General features: G+C 41.2%; 1 protein-coding gene across 7 annotated transcripts; it reads left to right on the plus strand.

The window, feature by feature from the left end:
• The first annotated feature begins 2,212 nt into the window (after positions 1–2,212).
• LOC6548538 (putative fatty acyl-CoA reductase CG5065) lies at positions 2,213–18,959 on the plus strand. Of its 7 annotated transcripts, none has more exons than XM_015156244.2 (11): positions 2,213–2,595; positions 12,975–13,871; positions 15,404–15,520; positions 15,581–15,685; positions 15,747–15,890; positions 15,953–16,087; positions 16,150–16,270; positions 16,337–16,636; positions 16,724–16,856; positions 16,938–17,195; positions 17,270–17,661. In XM_015156244.2, the coding sequence occupies exons 2-11, from the start codon at positions 13,458–13,460 to the stop codon at positions 17,415–17,417; spliced, it is 1,875 nt and encodes a 624-aa protein (XP_015011730.1). In that variant the 5' UTR covers positions 2,213–2,595; positions 12,975–13,457; the 3' UTR covers positions 17,418–17,661. The 7 variants fall into 7 exon arrangements, with proteins under 7 accessions (XP_015011730.1, XP_015011729.1, XP_015011728.1 ...); XM_015156243.2 differs by lacking the exon at positions 2,213–2,595 and adding an exon at positions 3,315–3,571; XM_015156242.2 differs by lacking the exon at positions 2,213–2,595 and adding an exon at positions 6,097–6,812 and having other exon boundaries at positions 17,270–18,959.
• Positions 18,960–19,570: the final 611 nt, after the last annotated feature.

Raw genomic sequence — 19,570 nt, forward strand, 5'->3', positions numbered from 1 at the left:
ATTACCTGTTACTAAACCTTTTTTAATGTGTTGGTTTCAACAAGTTTTTTCAATAGATTTTTATCCTAATCTATCTTTATTGATTTTGATGGTTGCCAATCAAAGTTTAATATTATTATACTTTTATGAACCTTATATAATATTTGAGAATCCACTTTTCGCATTCTTAACAGCTACACATCATAACTTAGTTGATCGTGAAAAGTTATGTATATTTATTTTTTTCTCTGTAGAAAAGAATGTCAATTACCCATTGTTGTCTATTTCAATGCTCATATGAAATACCTTTATTTGCCTTTGTACATTTTCTCTCCACTCTATCTTAGCCGAAGCCACAAGCAAATCAATTAGGCTCATTAGCGATGCAATTTCCAATCATATCAATCTCAAGTGCCTGCCAACGTGTCTTCAATTTAATTTCCCTACAATAAACTTCAACACCCAACTTCGGTAGCAGAAAACCGCAAAAAAGGCTCTTGTTAGTTAATCGCACTTCCACTTAGTCAGCGCTACTTGGCTGATAGTCATGACGACTAGCTGCTATTTTTCATGGCTCGTTCACATTTTTTAATGCCCCGTCATCGCAACTCGGTTGCAGTGGAGCAGGTTAAGAAGTGGCGCTGAAGATGGGGGATCTTGAGGAGCAATCGAGTTGGGGCTTGGTCAAAAGCCCCTTTGGGCCACAAAAATACGTCATCCAGTGCGCATGAGTAATGAGCTCGGCGTTGGTTTTCATTTCATATTCGTTTTTTGTCTGTTTTGTCTGTTTGCCGATGTCTCACCTATTTGTTATCGTTTTAAAGTCGCTTGTCTCCGGTAATACCCTCTTTGGAGATCGGTTGAAGGGGTACGCTAAAATAATAATGGATTTGGCTTATCCGTGAAGCTTCAAGCTACTTACAACATTTTAATTGGATTTTTCTAGGTAAGCCTCTTGAAGTCATTATAATCAAATATTATGCAAATTTTTCCAAACTTCTTATTTATTTTTATAAGCCTACTATGATTATTAAGTCATTTTTATTAATACAACCATGTCATAAGCAATAACTTATATCTTGAATGATATATTATTAGTTAATCTCTATTATGACTTAGGTGCATCTAATAACCGTTTTCATTTATTGTCTTCGTGATATATCAATTATTTCCCCTCTAGAGCATTGAACATTTCCACCTGAATATTTCCCTATTCATTTGTCTTAATGTATTTTAAAGTTGATTAATATGCAGAGTGGCAGAGCAGTCATCAACCCACACCCCTTTACCCATACATATATCCGACAACTTAAGGCCCCGCCGTCCCCAAATGACAATGCATTTTTGGTTTGTTTTTGTCCTCTTTATGTTTTGATTTTCACATTTATGTTGCGTGCACTGCAATCGGCTGCCGACCTTGCCTATTGTCCAAATATTTGGTTTGCCGAAGGTTGGGACATCAAGATTGCTATAAAATGGAGGTATGTTATCAATTGATTCTTAGATAAATGTGGGAAAACCTATCATTCTAAAAATACAAAGTAATCATGAAATAATTAAAACCTATAATTAATAATAATAAATAAATAAAATGTATTATACCTTTCATGTGGTACTTTTGGTTATTAAAGTTTTTATATCGTAAACATGTATTACGAAGTTATGGGAACATTTACATGTTATAAGTTATGATATACGGCTTATGCTCATTTATTTATTGGTATATAACTTTCTTGAAACATAATTCTATATCGATTTTTTATATTTCCTAACTATATTAACGTAAAAAAAGACAAGTTCTAAGCTTTTTGGATGCGTCGAAGCTGCTGTTTGAACTTCCCGCGCAATGGCAACGCCGCGTTGGCGGCAAGGTGGCAGCACTGGCGGTTATTTGAAATCGCAGCAAGCGGTGATTTGAGTGTACAAATGTGCGAAAGTGCAAGAAATCAGTTTCTGTGCTTGCTGCCCGACAATCGGCTATTTTCGTTGGCCAACGCAGGCGCAGGAAAAGCGGCAAGAAGAAGCACAGGAGCGGAAAGGAAGAAGAACTAGACCAAAGTGGATTTCATTCAATAGAAAAAACGGCCAAGGTGGTGGAAAAATCATAGCAATATCAGCCCCCAGAAAGCAAAAGAGAGCGTGTTTGTATCGCCCTTAACGCACCACCGAAAAAAAGTGAGAAGAACCGTTACCGCAGAGGGTGGAGAAAGGAGAAAGCCGAGTGAGAGCTACGCTGAGAGGTGAGAGAGCGGTATTAATCGGTGAGAATCGCAGGCGGCTCGGTCCCCAGAAGCTTCTTCTTTCTGCCTCAGTCACATTTCGCATTTCGGGCAGTGCTGCTCTCTTCTTTCCGTCGAAGGAAACGTTACATTTCCCCCGCTAAACGACATAAGGCTGTTCGAAGGGAAAAATAAAATAGTTATTGTTAGAAAAGGGAAGCAAGCAATCGCGACGCGAAATGCCTGGTAACGTGTGTGAGTGAGTGTGATGCCAAATAGCAAGCAAATAATTACAGCCAGCAAATAGGAAAATCCCCATCTCCCGGATAAATCCAGTTCAGTTCCAATCGCCGCAGCATCCGCACACGTTTCTAACCTCACTTTCGTTTTGGAGCCGGTACGTACACGCCCTGAAAAAAAACTGGGGTCTCTTCCGAGCCCAAAAGACCTCATTTTCATTTCCTCCTTTATTTTTAGCCAATTTTTGTGGCCTAGTTTGAGCATATTTTCGTGTCCCATTTTTTTTGCTTGCTGTTTATTTTTAGCCCCCTTTTAGCAGCAGCCCCTGCTATTGGGGACCCCCTTGCTCCCTATAAAAAATGTATGTCGCTGGGTTTATTATCTCATCCGGAGAATGTCGCTGCTTTTTGGCGTCGATGGTTGTAAAAAATTTAGCAGAAAATCTGACATTTCCGTTTCGCGTTTCCGCCAAAGAGCAGACCAGCTTTCCGGAAAGAGAGCGTGCCTGGAGAAACCTGCGAAGAGCTGATGAAAAGCCAGTGTTGCTGAGTTTTGATGCGCGGAAAACGGACATTCAGCCTGAAACTATGCCTAATATTGCAACGAGTTTTCCTAGAAAATTACTTAATTATCCACTGTTGTATGCAGCCCTAATATTGAACTGATACGACCGACAGATAAAGTCCTATCTTATCGGAAAACCAATAGAGCTGTTGAGTCAGCTGGTTAGCCATTATATAAGCTGCCAACAACCCCCCGGAAAAGCCGGCAGACGCCCAGGAAAATAGTAGCAGAAAATGGTAGCCAAAGAGCAGATTTCTCTCTTCTCCGGGACAACTTTCTTCTCTTGCGACTTCGTTACAAATCTCTCTCGAAACGAGAGCAGGCGCGTGAAATAATCTTGGGGAGCTTGGCAGGAAAAAAATGAAACAGGCATTTTCCAATTGATTTTCAAGGCGGTCGACGCGAGTATTTCCCCCGAAAGTTTCATCATATATCTCAAAGAAAATTAAATAAAATTCAGATAACGTTTACATTATTCGCAAAGCGTTGAAAATGTTTCCTAAAAAACGTGAAAAGTGCACAAAAAATTCCAAAGACTGAGCTGATATTGCATAAAAAAGAAACGATGTGTGAGTAGTGGCATCGCGCCCGGAAAACTTTTGGGGAAATTCAGTAGGCGTGTTGGTGTGTGCTCGGCCCGAAAGTATGCCCTAAGATGAATAGAGCTGCTGACAACCTGCCCATTAATGGGTCTCATAAATAATCTGTATTTAATCCGCATTTTTCCGACCAGTGTGTGCTAGTGTGTGTGCGAGTGTATTATTGCACTCGACAGCAAGGCGATAACATTTCAAGTGCATTATGTCATTTTCCCCGTTTTGTTGTCTGCCTCCCCCTCGATTTTACTATGCTTTCCCGACCCCAACCCGCTCCCCTTTGACCATGTGTGTGAGTGTTTGCCATTTCACAGCCGAGAAAATGGAAAAATAAAAAGGACGAGGACGAGTATGAGAATGAGAATGAGCAGGTCCTGTCAACAGGGCGCCATCTAATGCCGTAACTTTGTGTAATTAAAAAAAATATAAAAATGAACAAAGCACTTGATGAGGGGTTGTACATACATTAAGCCCCCAAAGTGTGACGTTTGAGTGACTACGATAAAGACCATGCTGCTTATGAACAATTATCATATTTCATACCTGAATCATCCTCGAATGAAATTGTTTATTAATGTACATATTAGGCCACAATATTTATGATACATACCTTTTACAATAAATTACAGAAAACTTGAATAGGAAGATCTGATTATCGAAATGAAATTTGAAATGCAAAGCATCAAAAGTTTTATGGGACATTAATTTTCCTGAATTTTCTATTTTCGCAATTTTGCGGAAATTCCCCTTTTTAATGTGAGTATTGCCTGTCACTGAAGAAAGTTTTGTTAGATGTTGGCCCATTTCCGGTCAGATGAGAATTTATGCGCTCAGCCTAAAAGTAGGCAATCGATTGGTTTTTCGCCCAGCCTCTTCGTGTCCAGCCATTACCATTTTCCCCTTTTCATCTTTTCCAAAAGAAATTCCATGGGTTGGCCAAAACTTTTGCTTGGTTTTTGCACTGCAAGAAAAAATGTGGGTGTGTGGGCTGTCTGGACCTATGCCACGCTTGGCTATGTCTTCGATTTCGAGAGTGAAGTCCGCTTCTATTTGGCTTATTTTTGGGATGTAGCTCGCAAAATGTGAGAAGTGTATGCAAAATCAATTAAAAACTCAAATGTTTGCCAGCGCACTTAGAGGGATTTTGGGGGCACGTGGCAGTCAAATCTACGAAACACACCCTCCGCACACCAAAAAATCATTTCCGTGCGCCCTTTAATAAGAAAACAAACACTTTTGTATGTGTTAGTCATAAAGTTATTTCTATTCGAAATTTCGAATACATATTATACATAAGCTTGTTACTGCGCTAAAAGGTATTGATGACGTACATACATAGATCGCAAATATTTTTCCCACTAAGTGATTCATTGCTAGGCTATTTTTTAAAATGTTTGTTTGCATGAACTCTCTTAGTTTTCAATGACCAAAATATAAGGACTGACTGTTCAATATGAATGAAAGTAGCTAAGCCAATCCCTAAGTGCAAATGTTACCTGGTAGTTGGTAAAGAAACTACTTAACCTTCAAATATTGCATACTTCGTATACATATGTATGTTGTTCATTTGAAGCCATATTTTAACTAATTACCTACATTACACATGTGCTGGTTAAAATAAACTGATAAAGCTTAATTGAATATCAATCACTTTGACAACGAAAAATTCTATTACTTCATTATACTACCCGTTAATTAGTGAAAAACTGTTTCCTGCTCAGTTCCAACTCAGGAATAATTATAGATTTATAGTTCCTAGATATTATTAGATATATCAAATAAAAGATTCACTTATAATGTTATTATAAAGAATTTCAGGAACAGACCTAAAACAATTAATACGTTGTGCATTCCATTTTGTAAACTTTATGGGGCTATAGCATTTTCTAGGAACATTTTCGAATTGCCTAACACTTGTTTTCCAGTGTAGTCGATTAGTTCTTCCAGTTAACTGTAGTGAATTAATCACCTCCCCGCCCCCTCGTTTACCCCTCTTCCAACCGCAAGTGTGACGTGCCTTTCAATTAGACACGAAAGTTTTTTTGGTCAATTTGGCCGTAGGTGCTTGGCTATGTTTCTGTGTTAACTGTTACCTGGTGGCAAGTGCAAGATTATGCATGCACACGCACACGAAGGCAGCGGCAGATACCTGATACTGCTGAAGTGTACTTTGACCTCTTTCGGCTCTGCCGACGTCGCTGCCGGCGTCTGTGTGAGTGGTCAATGTCAGTGCCTGACCACCACATATCCAATTTCTTCTCTTTCTCCTCCGGTTTTCGGTTTTCCACGACTTGTTTTCCACACACCGTTCTTTTGCGGCTTTTTCAATTAAAGCTTGTTGCACGCTGCCTCAGTCGACGTCGCTCTCTTTTTCGCTCTCTTCTGGGGATCTCGAATACATATGGCACCACGAATCTCGGAACAGAAATCTACGTGTCCGCCGCTCTCTCTTCGCGCTGCTTTCTTTTGTGAGCCTTTCTTGGCAGCGCAGCTTTGTGCCGACTGCATAAATCTTTCACTTCTTTGAGGGCCAAGTTTAGTTCAGTTCCAAACGGCCGACGAAGCGGACGCGTCGCTAAAAGATCACACTTTGTATATATATATAGATATATATATGTGTACATATAGTATATGGTAAAGAAAAGCAGTTAAAAAAGTTAAGAAAGCGAGCAAAGAACGGTGAACTCTCCCACACGCGCTCTCCCTCTCTCGGTCGCTTGATTTCTTTGCGTCTGAGCAACGGTCATTCTTCGTACTCTCTCGCAAAAGTGAAAATATTTGGAGAAATTTCTTGGGGGCAACCAAAGAAGAAGCAGCAGCAGCAGAAGAAGCAGAATTTCGGTCTCGAGTTGTTTAGTGTGTCAGGAGTGGGCATAGTTATCGGTATCATCGTATCTTGCCTTGCCAGTAGTGTCAACAACGAAATAAAGAATTGTCTACAAAAATAGTTTTTCCGATCTATCGTTCTCAGTTTTTTTCAACGCGATCGAACGGCCAGCAAAAACCTCGCAAGTGTCAAAAGTTCCGCAAAACCGGAAACCACAACAAACGCAAATTCGCAAGTCCCCCAATGTCAATGACCTAAATTAAGGGCTTCTCGGAAAAACAAAGTGGGAAAAATCAAATCAAGTCAATGCAAACACGACTTGCTGCTGCAGCATCTTCAGCGTCTTCGATTAGAGCCAATAGCATCGGCTTCATGTTTGTCTGACAAGTAAGTGCAAGCCAGGCTTGGCCCACAAATATTTAAGCTGCTTCCTTTTTGGTCGGATTATGCAATTTCTGTTTTAGCTAATATTTGACCCAAGCTAAAACGTTCAACTGCCGTGCAGCTTCGAAAACAATCGCGCGGTTTTGAGTAGTTTTCCAATACTATATTTAAAGAACTGCCTAGATATACTTTGGCAATGACCCCATTTCAAATTGGCGCCCAAAATTTGATGATGTAACTCATATAAAGATGCAGTTTTGATGTATACAAAATTCCACTAGGTTAAAAGCCTTTAATCCTAAAACTACTAAAATTCCATCACTATATTCAATTTGCCTTACATCAAATTGATGTATAAGCCAAGGGTTCTTGAACCCCATGATTTCAGAAATGGACAACATCATAAAGTCACGTGGAAGTTCAATTTATAGAAGTTTGCCTGTAGTAATATGCAGGCTGTTGCTGCGAGAAAGTTTCAAAGGCAACTAATATTTTCGAAATTTTTGTTGCTGTATATTTGTAATATTAATCATTGCATATTTACAAATAAAATTTGCACACAGACGAGACAACGATTAGCGACAACGAAAACGAAAATGAAAACGATAACGACAGCAGAAAGACGATGGAGCATAATAAATAAACATGGATCATGGCCACACACACTTACTGGTACAAAGATACTACATCTCAGATTGCAAAAAAGAAAAACCAAAAGCCAAAAACCGAAACAAAAACGAAAAAACCAAATAGCCGAAAAGCCCTCCAAAAACACTGCAGCAAAATGAGTGGGGCAGCGGTCGGTCGATTGTTTATTTAATTTTTACATTTACAAATATCATTACACCGATTTCTGTTTTTTGTGGGCTAAATATCTGTCTCTCGGACGCGGACAATGTGTCATAATTGCGAACCCACATTGACTTGACCCACATTTCTGGCTGGGAGTGGAATGGAGCGAAGTGAAATGAGTGGACGCATGCGCAAATGCATCGACAGCAAGCGCTGAGCTCAGCCGAAATTATTGCCACAGTCAATACGGTCTGGTCGAATACGCTTATTGGCATATAGTATCGGTATTTCAGTATCGCCGGCGGTATCTCCGAGTACGAGAAGGCGACATATTTCTATTGATTACGTGCCTGGCCTACCAGAGCGCCTCCTCGAATTTCTTTTTCACTTTCGCAACTTTGGGCTAGATTCATTCTACTTGGCCACGGGGCTAATGGTCATACTCAAAATGGGTTACGGAGCCATTAAGCCAGCCACTTGGCATTCAGATCGATTGTTTATTGAGCTCACACTTTCGCAGGCCTGTGACGTAAAGCTCGGTGCGAAGTTTTTTTTTGGTAACTGGGGAATCTTCCTCTGAGCCTCTTTATTTTGACGATATAGTACTTCTCTGAAAACTTCACAACAGTACATAAGCCCGGATATACCCATCTTTTGTTTACCTGGTATTTTTACCAATAGGTTACATTTCTCGTGTTTCTTCAACAGTTAATAAATTCTTAAGTGATTAGCATATGTCGCTAATGCATATGTAGCTTATGCATATGTAGCAAATGCTAATCACATTGAAGAAACTCGAAAAGTGTAATTTCTATAATTTATAATTTTAAGGTAAAGAGGTACACAAGCTTGTTGCTATTTTGCATGTACATTTATAAATAAAAATTACCTAGGCTTGTAGCTATTTGCTTAAAAGCTAATTTTCTGTTACAACGTAGATTGAATATATGCATTTGTTTTAAAAAGTCCTCGTAGCTAGCACATTTAAAGTGTACTTTGTGACCTTCTGATTGAACTTGGGATAATGTACTAAGTTGCTACTTAATTAAAATGCATTTTGATGCCTATTCTAGTCTAGTGTCATTTGAATGTTCACATTTCATAGTTCACAGCTTAAAAGAAATGGGTCTTATCTTAAGGTCTAGTCCTCCATAAATCTTCATCCTACAATTGCAAAGCCCAAATTGTTTTTGATTATTCAAATTGGCCGACTGAGACCACTTTTAATTGCAGTCCGACTAAAAGAATGTTTTAATTGAGCCAGTAGACATTTCGTCTTAGCTCATGTGACCGGACTAAAAATAAGATGAACTGTATATTAAAATTGTGAATTATTTAATATCTAGTGAGCGCGTGTGGGTGCGAGGGGGATGGAGGCTGAGCTTTTAAATTGGGTAGCTAATCTGGTGACTACCTCCGAATGGGGGGTACCACTGGCAGGTGAGGGGCGGGGGAGCCCCCATTATATACACAGTTAAATTTAACTTTTATGCTGTAAACTGCGAGATCGCTTTTGTTTGTTAATCAAGCCACACGAATTATGGGCAGTGGGAGGGAGACAGATCCGAGATCCATTCTATCCAACCCCCTACAGATTTATTCAATTACACACAAAGCATAGATAGCTTACGATAACCATAAGAGCAGACATAGTCGACCACCAGTGGCCAGTGACAACCGGACAGGCCACAATTCCAGAGCCTCACTCAAAGGTTCAATAGAATAGAGGGCACAGACCCATTATGCGCACTCACACACAAATGGGTCCATGTATCCACACATCTGTCCAGCATCCGCCGTGGCTCGAGGTCTACGGGTTTACATAATGAGGGGCCTCCCATTGTTGAAAAGTGAAAATGCATATTTGAACTTTCGTTTGTGGTCAATTCAGTTCGATTCGATGCGGTCCGAGGCGAAAGAAACCCATACGAAAACGAGACGAGCTACCAAATTGCCAAAACAAACAGGTTGACACCGCCGCCAAGGGATACAAATACACCTCAGAATCGCACGGTTCGTACGACTATATCTTTGTGGCCATCCTATAGACGATAGTCCGTCCGCATGCGGAAGCATTCGACGCTGCTGTAAGTTTATATATATATATGTATATGGCGAAGGCCTGAGTGCTAAAGACTCGTAATCCGAAAGCAACAAGCTCCAAATGAGGAAACAGCAGGGCCCGAAGAGAGGAGACAGTGTAGAAAAGAGCAAAGAAGAAACGCGGCTAAAGACGGGTCTTCGACCACGGGAGAAGCACAAGACCGTGTATGTGGTCGAGACAAGAAATACCCTTGGGGAAGCGCCTATCACGTCTATTTAAATCGAAGATTTAAGTGTTCTCATGGTGTTTCGCGTAATTACTAGTGGGTGGTTAGCAGACGCCTTCAAATTAAACAACACTTGTTCTCGCACCTTATAAGTGTGTTAAAGGTCAAATGAGTTGCTAATGTGTAAACAGAATGAGTTGTTTTTATAATCATTTTTTTTTTTGTCATCGATAAGCTCGCTGGAGCCTAATTAATTGCAGGGAATTACGATTGATTACTATTTGTTCTATTTAAATTTTTAATTGATTTAAAGCATTTTTTATATAGGTTTAAGTTTATATAGGTTTTCTTGGTAAAGTTGTATTTTTTTTGTAAGTCCAAGCCTTTGAGGAATTCGTTCCTTCATAACTCCGGTAGAAAACCTATGGTCAGCTATCCCTATCCCTAGCCAGCCCCTAGGGTATGGGTAAGGTAAAATTGTGAAGCGGTCGCTTCCAAATGTCCGGCAAGTCGATGCTGATGACGATGACGAGGTTGCTGATGATGATAATGCGGCACGATTATAGGAAATGGGTCAGACAATACACGGGCAGCGAAGACTGGTGTGTAACTACCTTGTCAAGGCAGGTTGAATGTTGGATGTTTACCGTTTAACAGCACACACGCAGATACATTTCGGTCTTCATGTTTGGTTAACACGCTCCGTGGGGCGGTGGGCGGGAGGCGGGTGTGAGGAGCGGTGGCGGGGCAGGGGCGTGGCCGGGCCGGGCCGGGCCAAAGCGATGGTTCGATGGTTGGTTCATTTGCCTCTTGTAGCTGGCGCGCAAATTTTCGTTGCAGTTGGTAAGACAGCAGGAAAGAGAAGGGCGAGCAGAGGAGAGGGTGAGAAAAAGTTGATTTTCAAGAAATTTCACTTTAGAATGAAGAGGAACCAGTCGGCAAAGTTGGCCAGGTCTCAGCGACTCGAGGCTTCATTGATAAATTTACAGTTACGTGATGAGGCCGCCGTGATTGCCGCGTCTCAAATTGGTTTCAACTTTAATTATTTAGCCGCGACTCAACTAGTTCAGCGGATATGGCCGGCCGCTGTGATTTGATAACATCACCGCACACGATAATGCCCGGTCGACAGACAAATAACCAATGTGCCAATTTCTTAACACATTTCTTGGCCACATGGAGAAACAGCAACAGGGCAGCGCCGTATTTCTGCCAAATCCGCGAATGAAACCCTCAAATGCAAATGACCAAAAGAGTATAAATACTGCCAGCCATCTGTGGCGGTAGATTTTGGTACAAACTAAAAAATTGAAAACGAAAGTTTAACCAGAAAAAAAACCGACAACAACAAAAACAAATTTAAATACATGGAGGGAAAAAAATATTGCGGAATTTAGATATTTGAAAAAGAAGAAAAAAATCAGAGACCTACAAAAGGTTCGAAAAATAAAAGTGAAAGTCATGGGCAGCCGTAGTCTGAACCCCCAAAAAATTCGTTCAAGAGACGCCACGCTTTAAGCCAACATCATCATCAACGTGACTAGTATCTCACCGCCTGACGTCACACCCTATAAGTACGAGTATATCCAACTACCAATCAATCTAGCCAGAAAGATACACACTCACTCCCCTGCTTCCTGGTTACGATCAATATTTGGTCAACAATAAATTTGAAATTCAATTAGCAAGGCATTTGGCGAATTACATGGCAGGAAGGGGGATACTTTCTGATGTAGGGGGGATCAAAGGTCAAACCCTTCCCGGACAACCAAATACTGGTCGCTTGCAGGGAAGCGATTTTTTGCGGCGAAACAAATACGATTTGTTGTTTATTTTATATGTTTTTTCCTCTTAGCCAGAGCCCTGTTGATTCACATGTTACCAACGCTTGTTGACAAATTCATTAGGGATTTTTTACAACCCTAGAGTCAGGAACTACGTCGGTAGAAACGCTTGTTTGGATTGGCTAAGTGTGCTGCCCCTTTTACGCGAAGGTTAATAATACCTATTTAGGTATATAAGTATTTCCTAGGCACCACCACCCCATAAACACCTAATCTTTCACCATTTGATGTATCGTTTAATGTAATGCTGGCGGATCGCGTGTTATGCTGTAGATCTTTGATTTCATAACGCAGGTCAACTTTGGACCTGCGGAGATATTATGACGTGTGAAACACTCTTAAGTGGCACTTGATCATGCGGGTCGCCATATAGCAATATAATCTCTCGGCTCAGCGTAGCTAAGCGCAGCTCCACTCGGCTCATGTAAACGAAAATCGTTTAATATAGAATAAAGTGTTCCCAGACATATAGTGGGCATTCGCCAACTGTCACTGCTATCGACAGTATCTGCTGCTCGGTTCGTTTCGGCGGGTCTTCAGTTCTCAGTTCCCAGTTCTCATTTCTTAGTTCTCGGTTCTCGGTTTTCAGTTGTCGCCTTGTAAGCCGATTTAAGCATTAAGCGGATTTCGCATTCTTAGCCCTATTGTGCGTTAAATTCAATTGCGAGCATTGGATAACTTTATACAATATCTCAGTGGTGTGGAGTGTTCTGTTACATACGAGTACATCCTTCGACGTCATTTGCATATCCTTTTTCGTGGTGGCCGATTGCCAAGCTCTTAGACGTCATAGCTCGGATTTAGGTTGCCAATCAGATGCGGCTCAAAATGATTGCTAATTTTAGCCCGGTCCCAAGGATAAATGACGTTTTGATGGATATATAATTTGATAGGTGGATGGATGGATGGAAGGCTGGATGGATATTGCCAGCACTGTGGCCAGATTTGGCTTTGCAGGGATATTTTACTTTGACATTGAAGCTAATAGAGAATGAAGAGGGTTAATGATTGTGTCAAAGTATTGCAGGCTTTTCACGTACGTGCTCGGATAACAAAAAATCATTAAAGGATTATCGACCGGCGATAATGGAATTAAAATTGTGTGTGTGTGAATTACGGTAGCATTATTTGACCATTTTACGTTTTTTATGTGCTCTAGTGTTGATTTTACAATAAATGATAATTCACCTCATTTAAGCATTTAACTCCTTGGAAACCTTTTTATTAATATATTAAATTTGTTTTCGTGTTTCTTACAGTTCAGTAGTACACTAAACCTCGGAAGTTGTAAGAAATCGGTCTTGTTCGCCCCACCCAACCCACAGGATTCATCTGCTGAACACTTTTTATACAAAACCAACCGAAAGCAACCTCCAGGACAAGCGACTCATGGAAACATGGACAGACGCTCAACGGCGACAGAAGGATTTTCAACTGGCTTTTCGAAGGACTTAATTGAATAAACTTTTATGAACAATTCAGCAGCTTCCAAATAGGGAAATCAGAGTAATCACTTCCAAACCGAAAGTATATCCATTAGACGGCAAGAAGGAATATAAGGGATCTACCGCCCTTGGAAACTCGAACGCACACTGCAAATGACAAAGAACTGCTTCCTACTTTAACTTAAGCGCAGGACTCGAGCCGCAGGATAATAGCACACAAAAAGGAAACAATAAAAAACAAAAAATAAGACAAGAAAAAAAAAGACACAGAAAAAAAAACACACACAACAATCGAACATGTCACACGCGGTAGCCAACAAAACGGAAACGGAAGCAGCGCCAAACAGCAGCCTCAAACAGTCCGCAGCCCCCCAGCCCGCAAACAGTCACGATGCCAAGCTGCTCAACGGCTCTTTGGCCCGTACCAACGGACTAACCCATGCCGCCAGCGTGGCCACCTCCTCCTCCGGCTACGGCAGTTCGAGTGCGGCCGGATCCAACGCGGGCTCCGGCGGAGCCACCTCATCCGCGTCCTCATCCTCAACGGCGGCGGTGGCGTCCTCAACGGCCCTGCCCTTGCCGCCCAGCAGCAACGGCCTCCAGATGCCCTACGAGCGTTTCCGGGCGGACGACTCCAGCTACGTGCCCATCGCCCAGTTTTACGCGGGACGTAGTGTCTTCATCACAGGTGGAACTGGATTTATGGGAAAGGTGAGTTCCGAGATATCAGCCATTTCATGACACAAACTGGGTAATCGGGGAATTTAAATTAATTTCTGTTCATAAATCTGATTAGTGGATTAACTAGCATATCTAATTTGAGGATGATTACCGTTTTCATCTCGTTAAATCATTTCTTTAATTGAAGACAATTTGGCTTGTGTAATCGGGTTTTAAATATTTTAGCTAAAATTGAATATCATTTGGTGCGTCAGAGTAAATAGTTTTAAATTGGTAAATTATACTTTTGATTTAATACATGTAAATTGGTTGAGATAACTTAATCTTGTAAGCATGGCTGCTATTGCATATCCCGCCCACTTTCATTGCATACTTTTGTGGGCCATTGGGAAGCCTCTTTTACTCTGGTGACTCCGAATCGAACTGTTGAACCCGGCGACCTGGTAGGGCGCGATTGAAAACTCCAAGTGTTTTCGAGTCATAAAATATGCACAAATGTTTGCGTGCGCGCTGATGAACAAAACAAAACGCATACGCCTCGTGTTTATTGACTCCGAATTGAACTATTGAACCCAACGGCCTGGTTGGGCTCGATTGAAAACTCCAAGTGTTTTCCAGTCATAAAATATGCACAAATATTTGTGTGCGCTTCGATGGTTAGCCACCCTGAATTTTAGATTCGCTTTGTATTAGCTGTTTGCGTGCGATGTGCGTGTGTGCTTGACTTGCTTTGCTCGCTGTTTTTATTTTTATTTGATTTTTTAAGCCGTAATGCTTGAGTTACGTTGAGCTGGCTCCACTAGACGATGTTGACTCATCGTCGCCTGCCATGCGAAGCTTCAAAATGCAAGTATTGTGGTGTGGCTGGTGCTCCTGCTCCGAGTTCCGCTTAATTGTTCTTAAAGTGGTGCAGCGGAATACCCGTTTCCCTGTTCCGAATATATCCTCCGGCTGTTGTGCCAATTTCTGTGCCAGCTATTGTTAAACACATGCACGGAGAGAAAAAGCGATGTGTAGTTAGTTACTTAAAAGCCTTAAAATCTGAATTGTAAAAGGCTTACAAGTTGATGGGCTTAGAACTTTGTTCATTCCAGTATGCGACTGACGAATCTGGTTCACCACAAGAATTCGGATGTACTCCCTATTTTTCTCTCTGTTAATATTGCATGTCGGTGGCTCCTGGCTGCGTCATTATGACATGAAATCGCAGTGGCGCCGCCCAGACTCTGGGCTCGCAGTGGTGCTGTGTGTTGTTCATCGATTTTGTGCTCCTGGCTGGCCCACCACCCAGAAAACCGCCCACTTAACACACAGAACCCACCCACCCACTACCCCTTTCGTCTGACCCGGCCTGATGTCGCTTGATTTCAGTACAATTCTCACATCGTTTTCGGGGCGGTTCCCATTCCCACCTGGAGTCAAGTAAAGACAAACCGCAGACACCACCGAAGTGGGTCAAGTGTGTCCTTGTGGGTGTAACAATAATCGTTTACATGGTTAATGGCTATATTCATTGACTGAGGGGCTATTAATTATTCGATTTCTGATGTACCTTTTTCCAGGTCCTGGTGGAGAAGTTGCTGCGCTCATGTCCGGACATAAGGAATATATATCTACTGATACGACCGAAACGCGGTCAAGAAGTGTCAGCTCGACTCACGGAACTACTAAATGCACCAGTGAGTGAAGGAGTTTTGGATGTGTTAAGCACAGGATTAAATATTGTACAAATTTCTTAGCTCTTCGAATCACTGCGTCAGGAGAAGCCCAAGGAACTCAGCAAAGTCATACCCATTTCGGGCGACATAACTTCCGAGGAACTGGGTATTTCAGAAAAAGATCAGGTGCGTTATCTCACGGCGGTTTCAATTGAGTGCACTTTTATAGAGATTCTCCATGTTTTAGAACCTACTGTGTCGCAATGTTTCCGTTGTCTTTCACTCGGCTGCCACTGTGAAATTCGATGAGAAGCTCAAACTGTCTGTCACAATCAATATGCTGGGCACGAAACGCCTCGTCGAGCTCTGCCATCGCATGCTGTCACTGGACGTAAGACTGGGATATAGGAAACGGATACGGGGCGATTTCTAAATCCATTAACGCTTTTACAGGCACTAATCCATGTATCCACTGCCTATTGCAATTGCGATAGAACCGATGTGTCCGAGGTTATCTACGCACCGCCCTACAACCCTGATGATATCATTTCACTAATCAACTGGCTTCCGGAGGATATACTCGATCAGGTCGGTTACTCTTAATATTATATTTCCGTAATTAAATAATGGAATTGATTTTTATATTTAAGCTTACACCGCGCCTGATTGGCAAGCGTCCCAATACGTACACGTTTACAAAAGCCTTAGCGGAGCATATGTTACTTAAGGAGGCTGGTAATCTGCCCGTTGCCATTGTGAGGCCATCGATTGGTGAGTGGTGCAAATATTATGCTTATGCAAAGATCCAATAATATGATGTTTAAAATCGTTACGCAGTGACTGCCAGTCTGAATGAGCCGTTTGCCGGTTGGGTGGACAACTTCAATGGGCCAACGGGCCTGGTCTCGGCGCTGGCCAAGGGCATGTTCCGCACGATGATGTGCGAGAAGAACTATGTGGCCGATATGGTACCTGTCGATATTGTGATTAACCTGATGATTGCCGCCGCCTGGCGCACAGCGACCCGCAAGTCAAACAACCTACTCATCTACAATTGTTGCACCGGCCAGCGCAATCCCATCATCTGGTCGGAGTTTGTCAAACACGCCATGACGAGTGTGCGCAAGCATCCCCTGGGTGAGCAGAGAACAGCCAAACGGCCCAGATAGTCCCCTAATGTGACCATTATCATTATACGAAAATTGTTTTCTGTTTTTTTCCCAGAGGGCTGCCTGTGGTATCCGACTGGCGACCTGCGCATGAACCGCCCCATGAACACGCTGAATTGTATAGCCAAGCACTTTTTACCGGCCTACATTCTGGACGGAGTGGCAAGAATCATGGGCAAGAAACCATTGTAAGTTCGCCCGGCCGCTCCCCCATTGTTATTACCATTAAAACTATTATCTCTTTGCTTATATGTGTATAAATATAACAGCGTTGTCAACGTACAAAACAAAATTGCCAAAGCTGTGGAATGCCTCGAGTACTTCGCCACACGCCAATGGCGCTTCAAGGACGACAACGTCCACGCCCTGCTGCACACGCTGAGTCCCAAGGATCGCGAGATCTTCGTCTTCGACGTGCGCCACATCAACTGGGACAAGTATGTGGAGCGCTATGTTCTGGGCTTCAGGGAGTTCCTGTTCAAGCAGCGACCCGAATCGCTGCCGGCCAGCAGAAAACGCATGCTCAGGTGAGAACTATATAGACATTTTCAAAAGGGGGCGAGATCCCGAATAGTACTTAATGTAAATTTCTCCACCTCAGGCTCTACTATCTGCATCAGCTGACCAAACTGGTGGCGGTGCTGCTCACCTGGCGCTTTTTGATGTCGCGCTCGAAGCGCCTGAACGACTTGTGGAGCTCCTTCCTGGAGAACGCGCTCAGGATGGCACGCTTGATACCCTTTTTGTAATTAAATGCAGATGGCGACCGGTGTGGAAGCTTGTGGAAGCAGACAGCAGCTGCGTACATATGTATATGTGCTGTGATCTGGCGGGATCTGGCAGGATCTGCGAGGATCCTCTTCTTTGCGATTGCTAAATGCTTTAACATGGCGTACATCTTAGAGGTTTTTAGCAAATAGTTATATTCATATTTTTTATATATGTTACAAATGAGTAAACAGCAGAAGCCACAACACATCCAAACAACCACGACACGAGGAGCGTCAGCTAACTAACATTAAAATATTGACATTACGCAATGGGGTAACTAAATGGCATCCATCACATTTATTCAGGTGCAATTATAGGTCACAGGTCGCAGGTCGCAGGTCACAGAGGGCCCGGTGTCGGTTGTTGTCTCCACTTATCTCTCTCCTTCTGCGAGATTGTACAATTTTGTGAAATAATTTAAACGCGCAAGGAGAAAGCCCAAAGTCGAGGAGAATTCCACAATTTTGCAAAATGAGATAGAGGATCGAGTGAATTTATTGTCGGGACTCGTCGACGATGAATTGCATAAATTAGTACATCCAAAACTATACGAAAAAAGAAATTTGAAAAGACAAACAAAACCCGATTAATTCAGCGATGATTAGTGAACAAAATGAATAAATGAAATTAAAATAAATGGCTTGTTATTGCTTTAAAAAATTACATAAACGTAACGTAAACTATGCTAATTAATTAATATTAATTATAAATATTATTACGTAACGAGCGAACATTGCATATAAATAATACGACAAGAAAAACCAACATTATTTATAATTGAATGTAGTTTTAACATTTTTACATTTACAATTAAGTTTTCAATTTATATAAAACAAAAAGCAGAAGGAGCGGAATTATATACGTCAGGAGACAAAATTCGAGATATACAAAATTCAATTTATGTATATGTATATGAAAAAAGCCGAAACACAAGCAAAAAACTACAAAAAAATCATACCGATAATAAATTAATGAAAACAACAAATATATTTATATATAAACATCAGAAACATAATTTCTTAGCATTTGCAGCCTAAAAACTAAATCTAAGCGTAGCCAGAAATGGAGTTTCCAAAAAATAACAAACTATGAATGAAGTTTTTTGAGAGAAACGCAATTAGAGAATCATGATTATGAAATTTATATTTGAATGCGATAAATTATATTAGTAAAACAAAAACCTATACAAATAAACACTCACACACACACACACACACCACACCCACACAAACACAGAAACCAAGACACATATAGTAAGAACATTCCATCCAGTCAGTAGGAAATCGGGTCATCAACCAACTCTTCCTCCACTTTGGACTTTTGCTTCCCGTCTCGTTTGATCGATATGGGCCAGTTAATATTGGCCGGGTTACGGCCAGGATATAGTTCGTTCTCGGGTTCGTTTTCGTGCAATTATGAAATATCTTATGTTATGCCTAGAATTTATTATGTTTTATTTCTAAAGCGATTTGTAAATTGCAGTGCATCAATAAAATACACTTCCAAAATAATAATACAAATATACCAACGCGTTCTTCTTTTTATTTCCCCAAATAGAAACGTTTACTTAGCCTCTAGGACAAATAGAAACTATCCAATAATACCAATTTCGTGACAGGGGCGTGAAACTAAAACTATGCAATCCAAATGTAAGCTATATAAAGTTTTAGTTCTCATTGGCCATGGCAAGAATTTGACCTTAGTAATGAAATGAATGAAAATAAATTGAAAAAAAGGAAAACGAAATTCCAATCTAAAGAAGAATTCAATAAATGAAAATTATAAAGAAAATTCCACGCAAAATGCTTTTTAATAGCAGAGGCAGAAGTGGCCCAAATGAAAACGCATCTGTTATTGTTTTTGTACACATGAATTTCGTTTTTATTATTTCTCTCAGTTTCTCAGTTTTTGTCATTTCGCATTTCCAGCGCTTAAACGCTACCAACTTTAAAATTGTTATCCACTCCATAGCGCCAAATATATATGCCATTAAGATATACTTATACTTTTTTCGATTTTGCTTTGTGAAATGTGCTTATGCTTAGATAATTCAAAACTAGTCCTCCCGACTCACAGCGGAGGAAAAGCATAGAAAATGTGGAAATCCCAAGTTGGGGGTAGGTGAGTGTGG

The sequence above is a fragment of the Drosophila erecta genome, unplaced genomic scaffold (genome assembly GCF_003286155.1).
Source record: "Drosophila erecta strain 14021-0224.00,06,07 unplaced genomic scaffold, DereRS2 tig00000092-arrow-pilon, whole genome shotgun sequence".
Taxonomy (NCBI): domain Eukaryota; kingdom Metazoa; phylum Arthropoda; class Insecta; order Diptera; family Drosophilidae; genus Drosophila; species Drosophila erecta.

Bases quoted from the DNA above. Each gene is read 5' to 3' on its own strand.
- LOC6548538 (XM_015156244.2), top strand. From the start codon at position 13,458: ATGTCACACGCGGTAGCCAACAAAACGGAAACGGAAGCAGCGCCAAAC. The intron at 16,271-16,336 runs GTGAGTGGTGCA...ATCGTTACGCAG, and splicing joins CATTGTGAGGCCATCGATTG to TGACTGCCAGTCTGAATGAG. The intron at 17,196-17,269 runs GTGAGAACTATA...TCTCCACCTCAG, and splicing joins AGCAGAAAACGCATGCTCAG to GCTCTACTATCTGCATCAGC.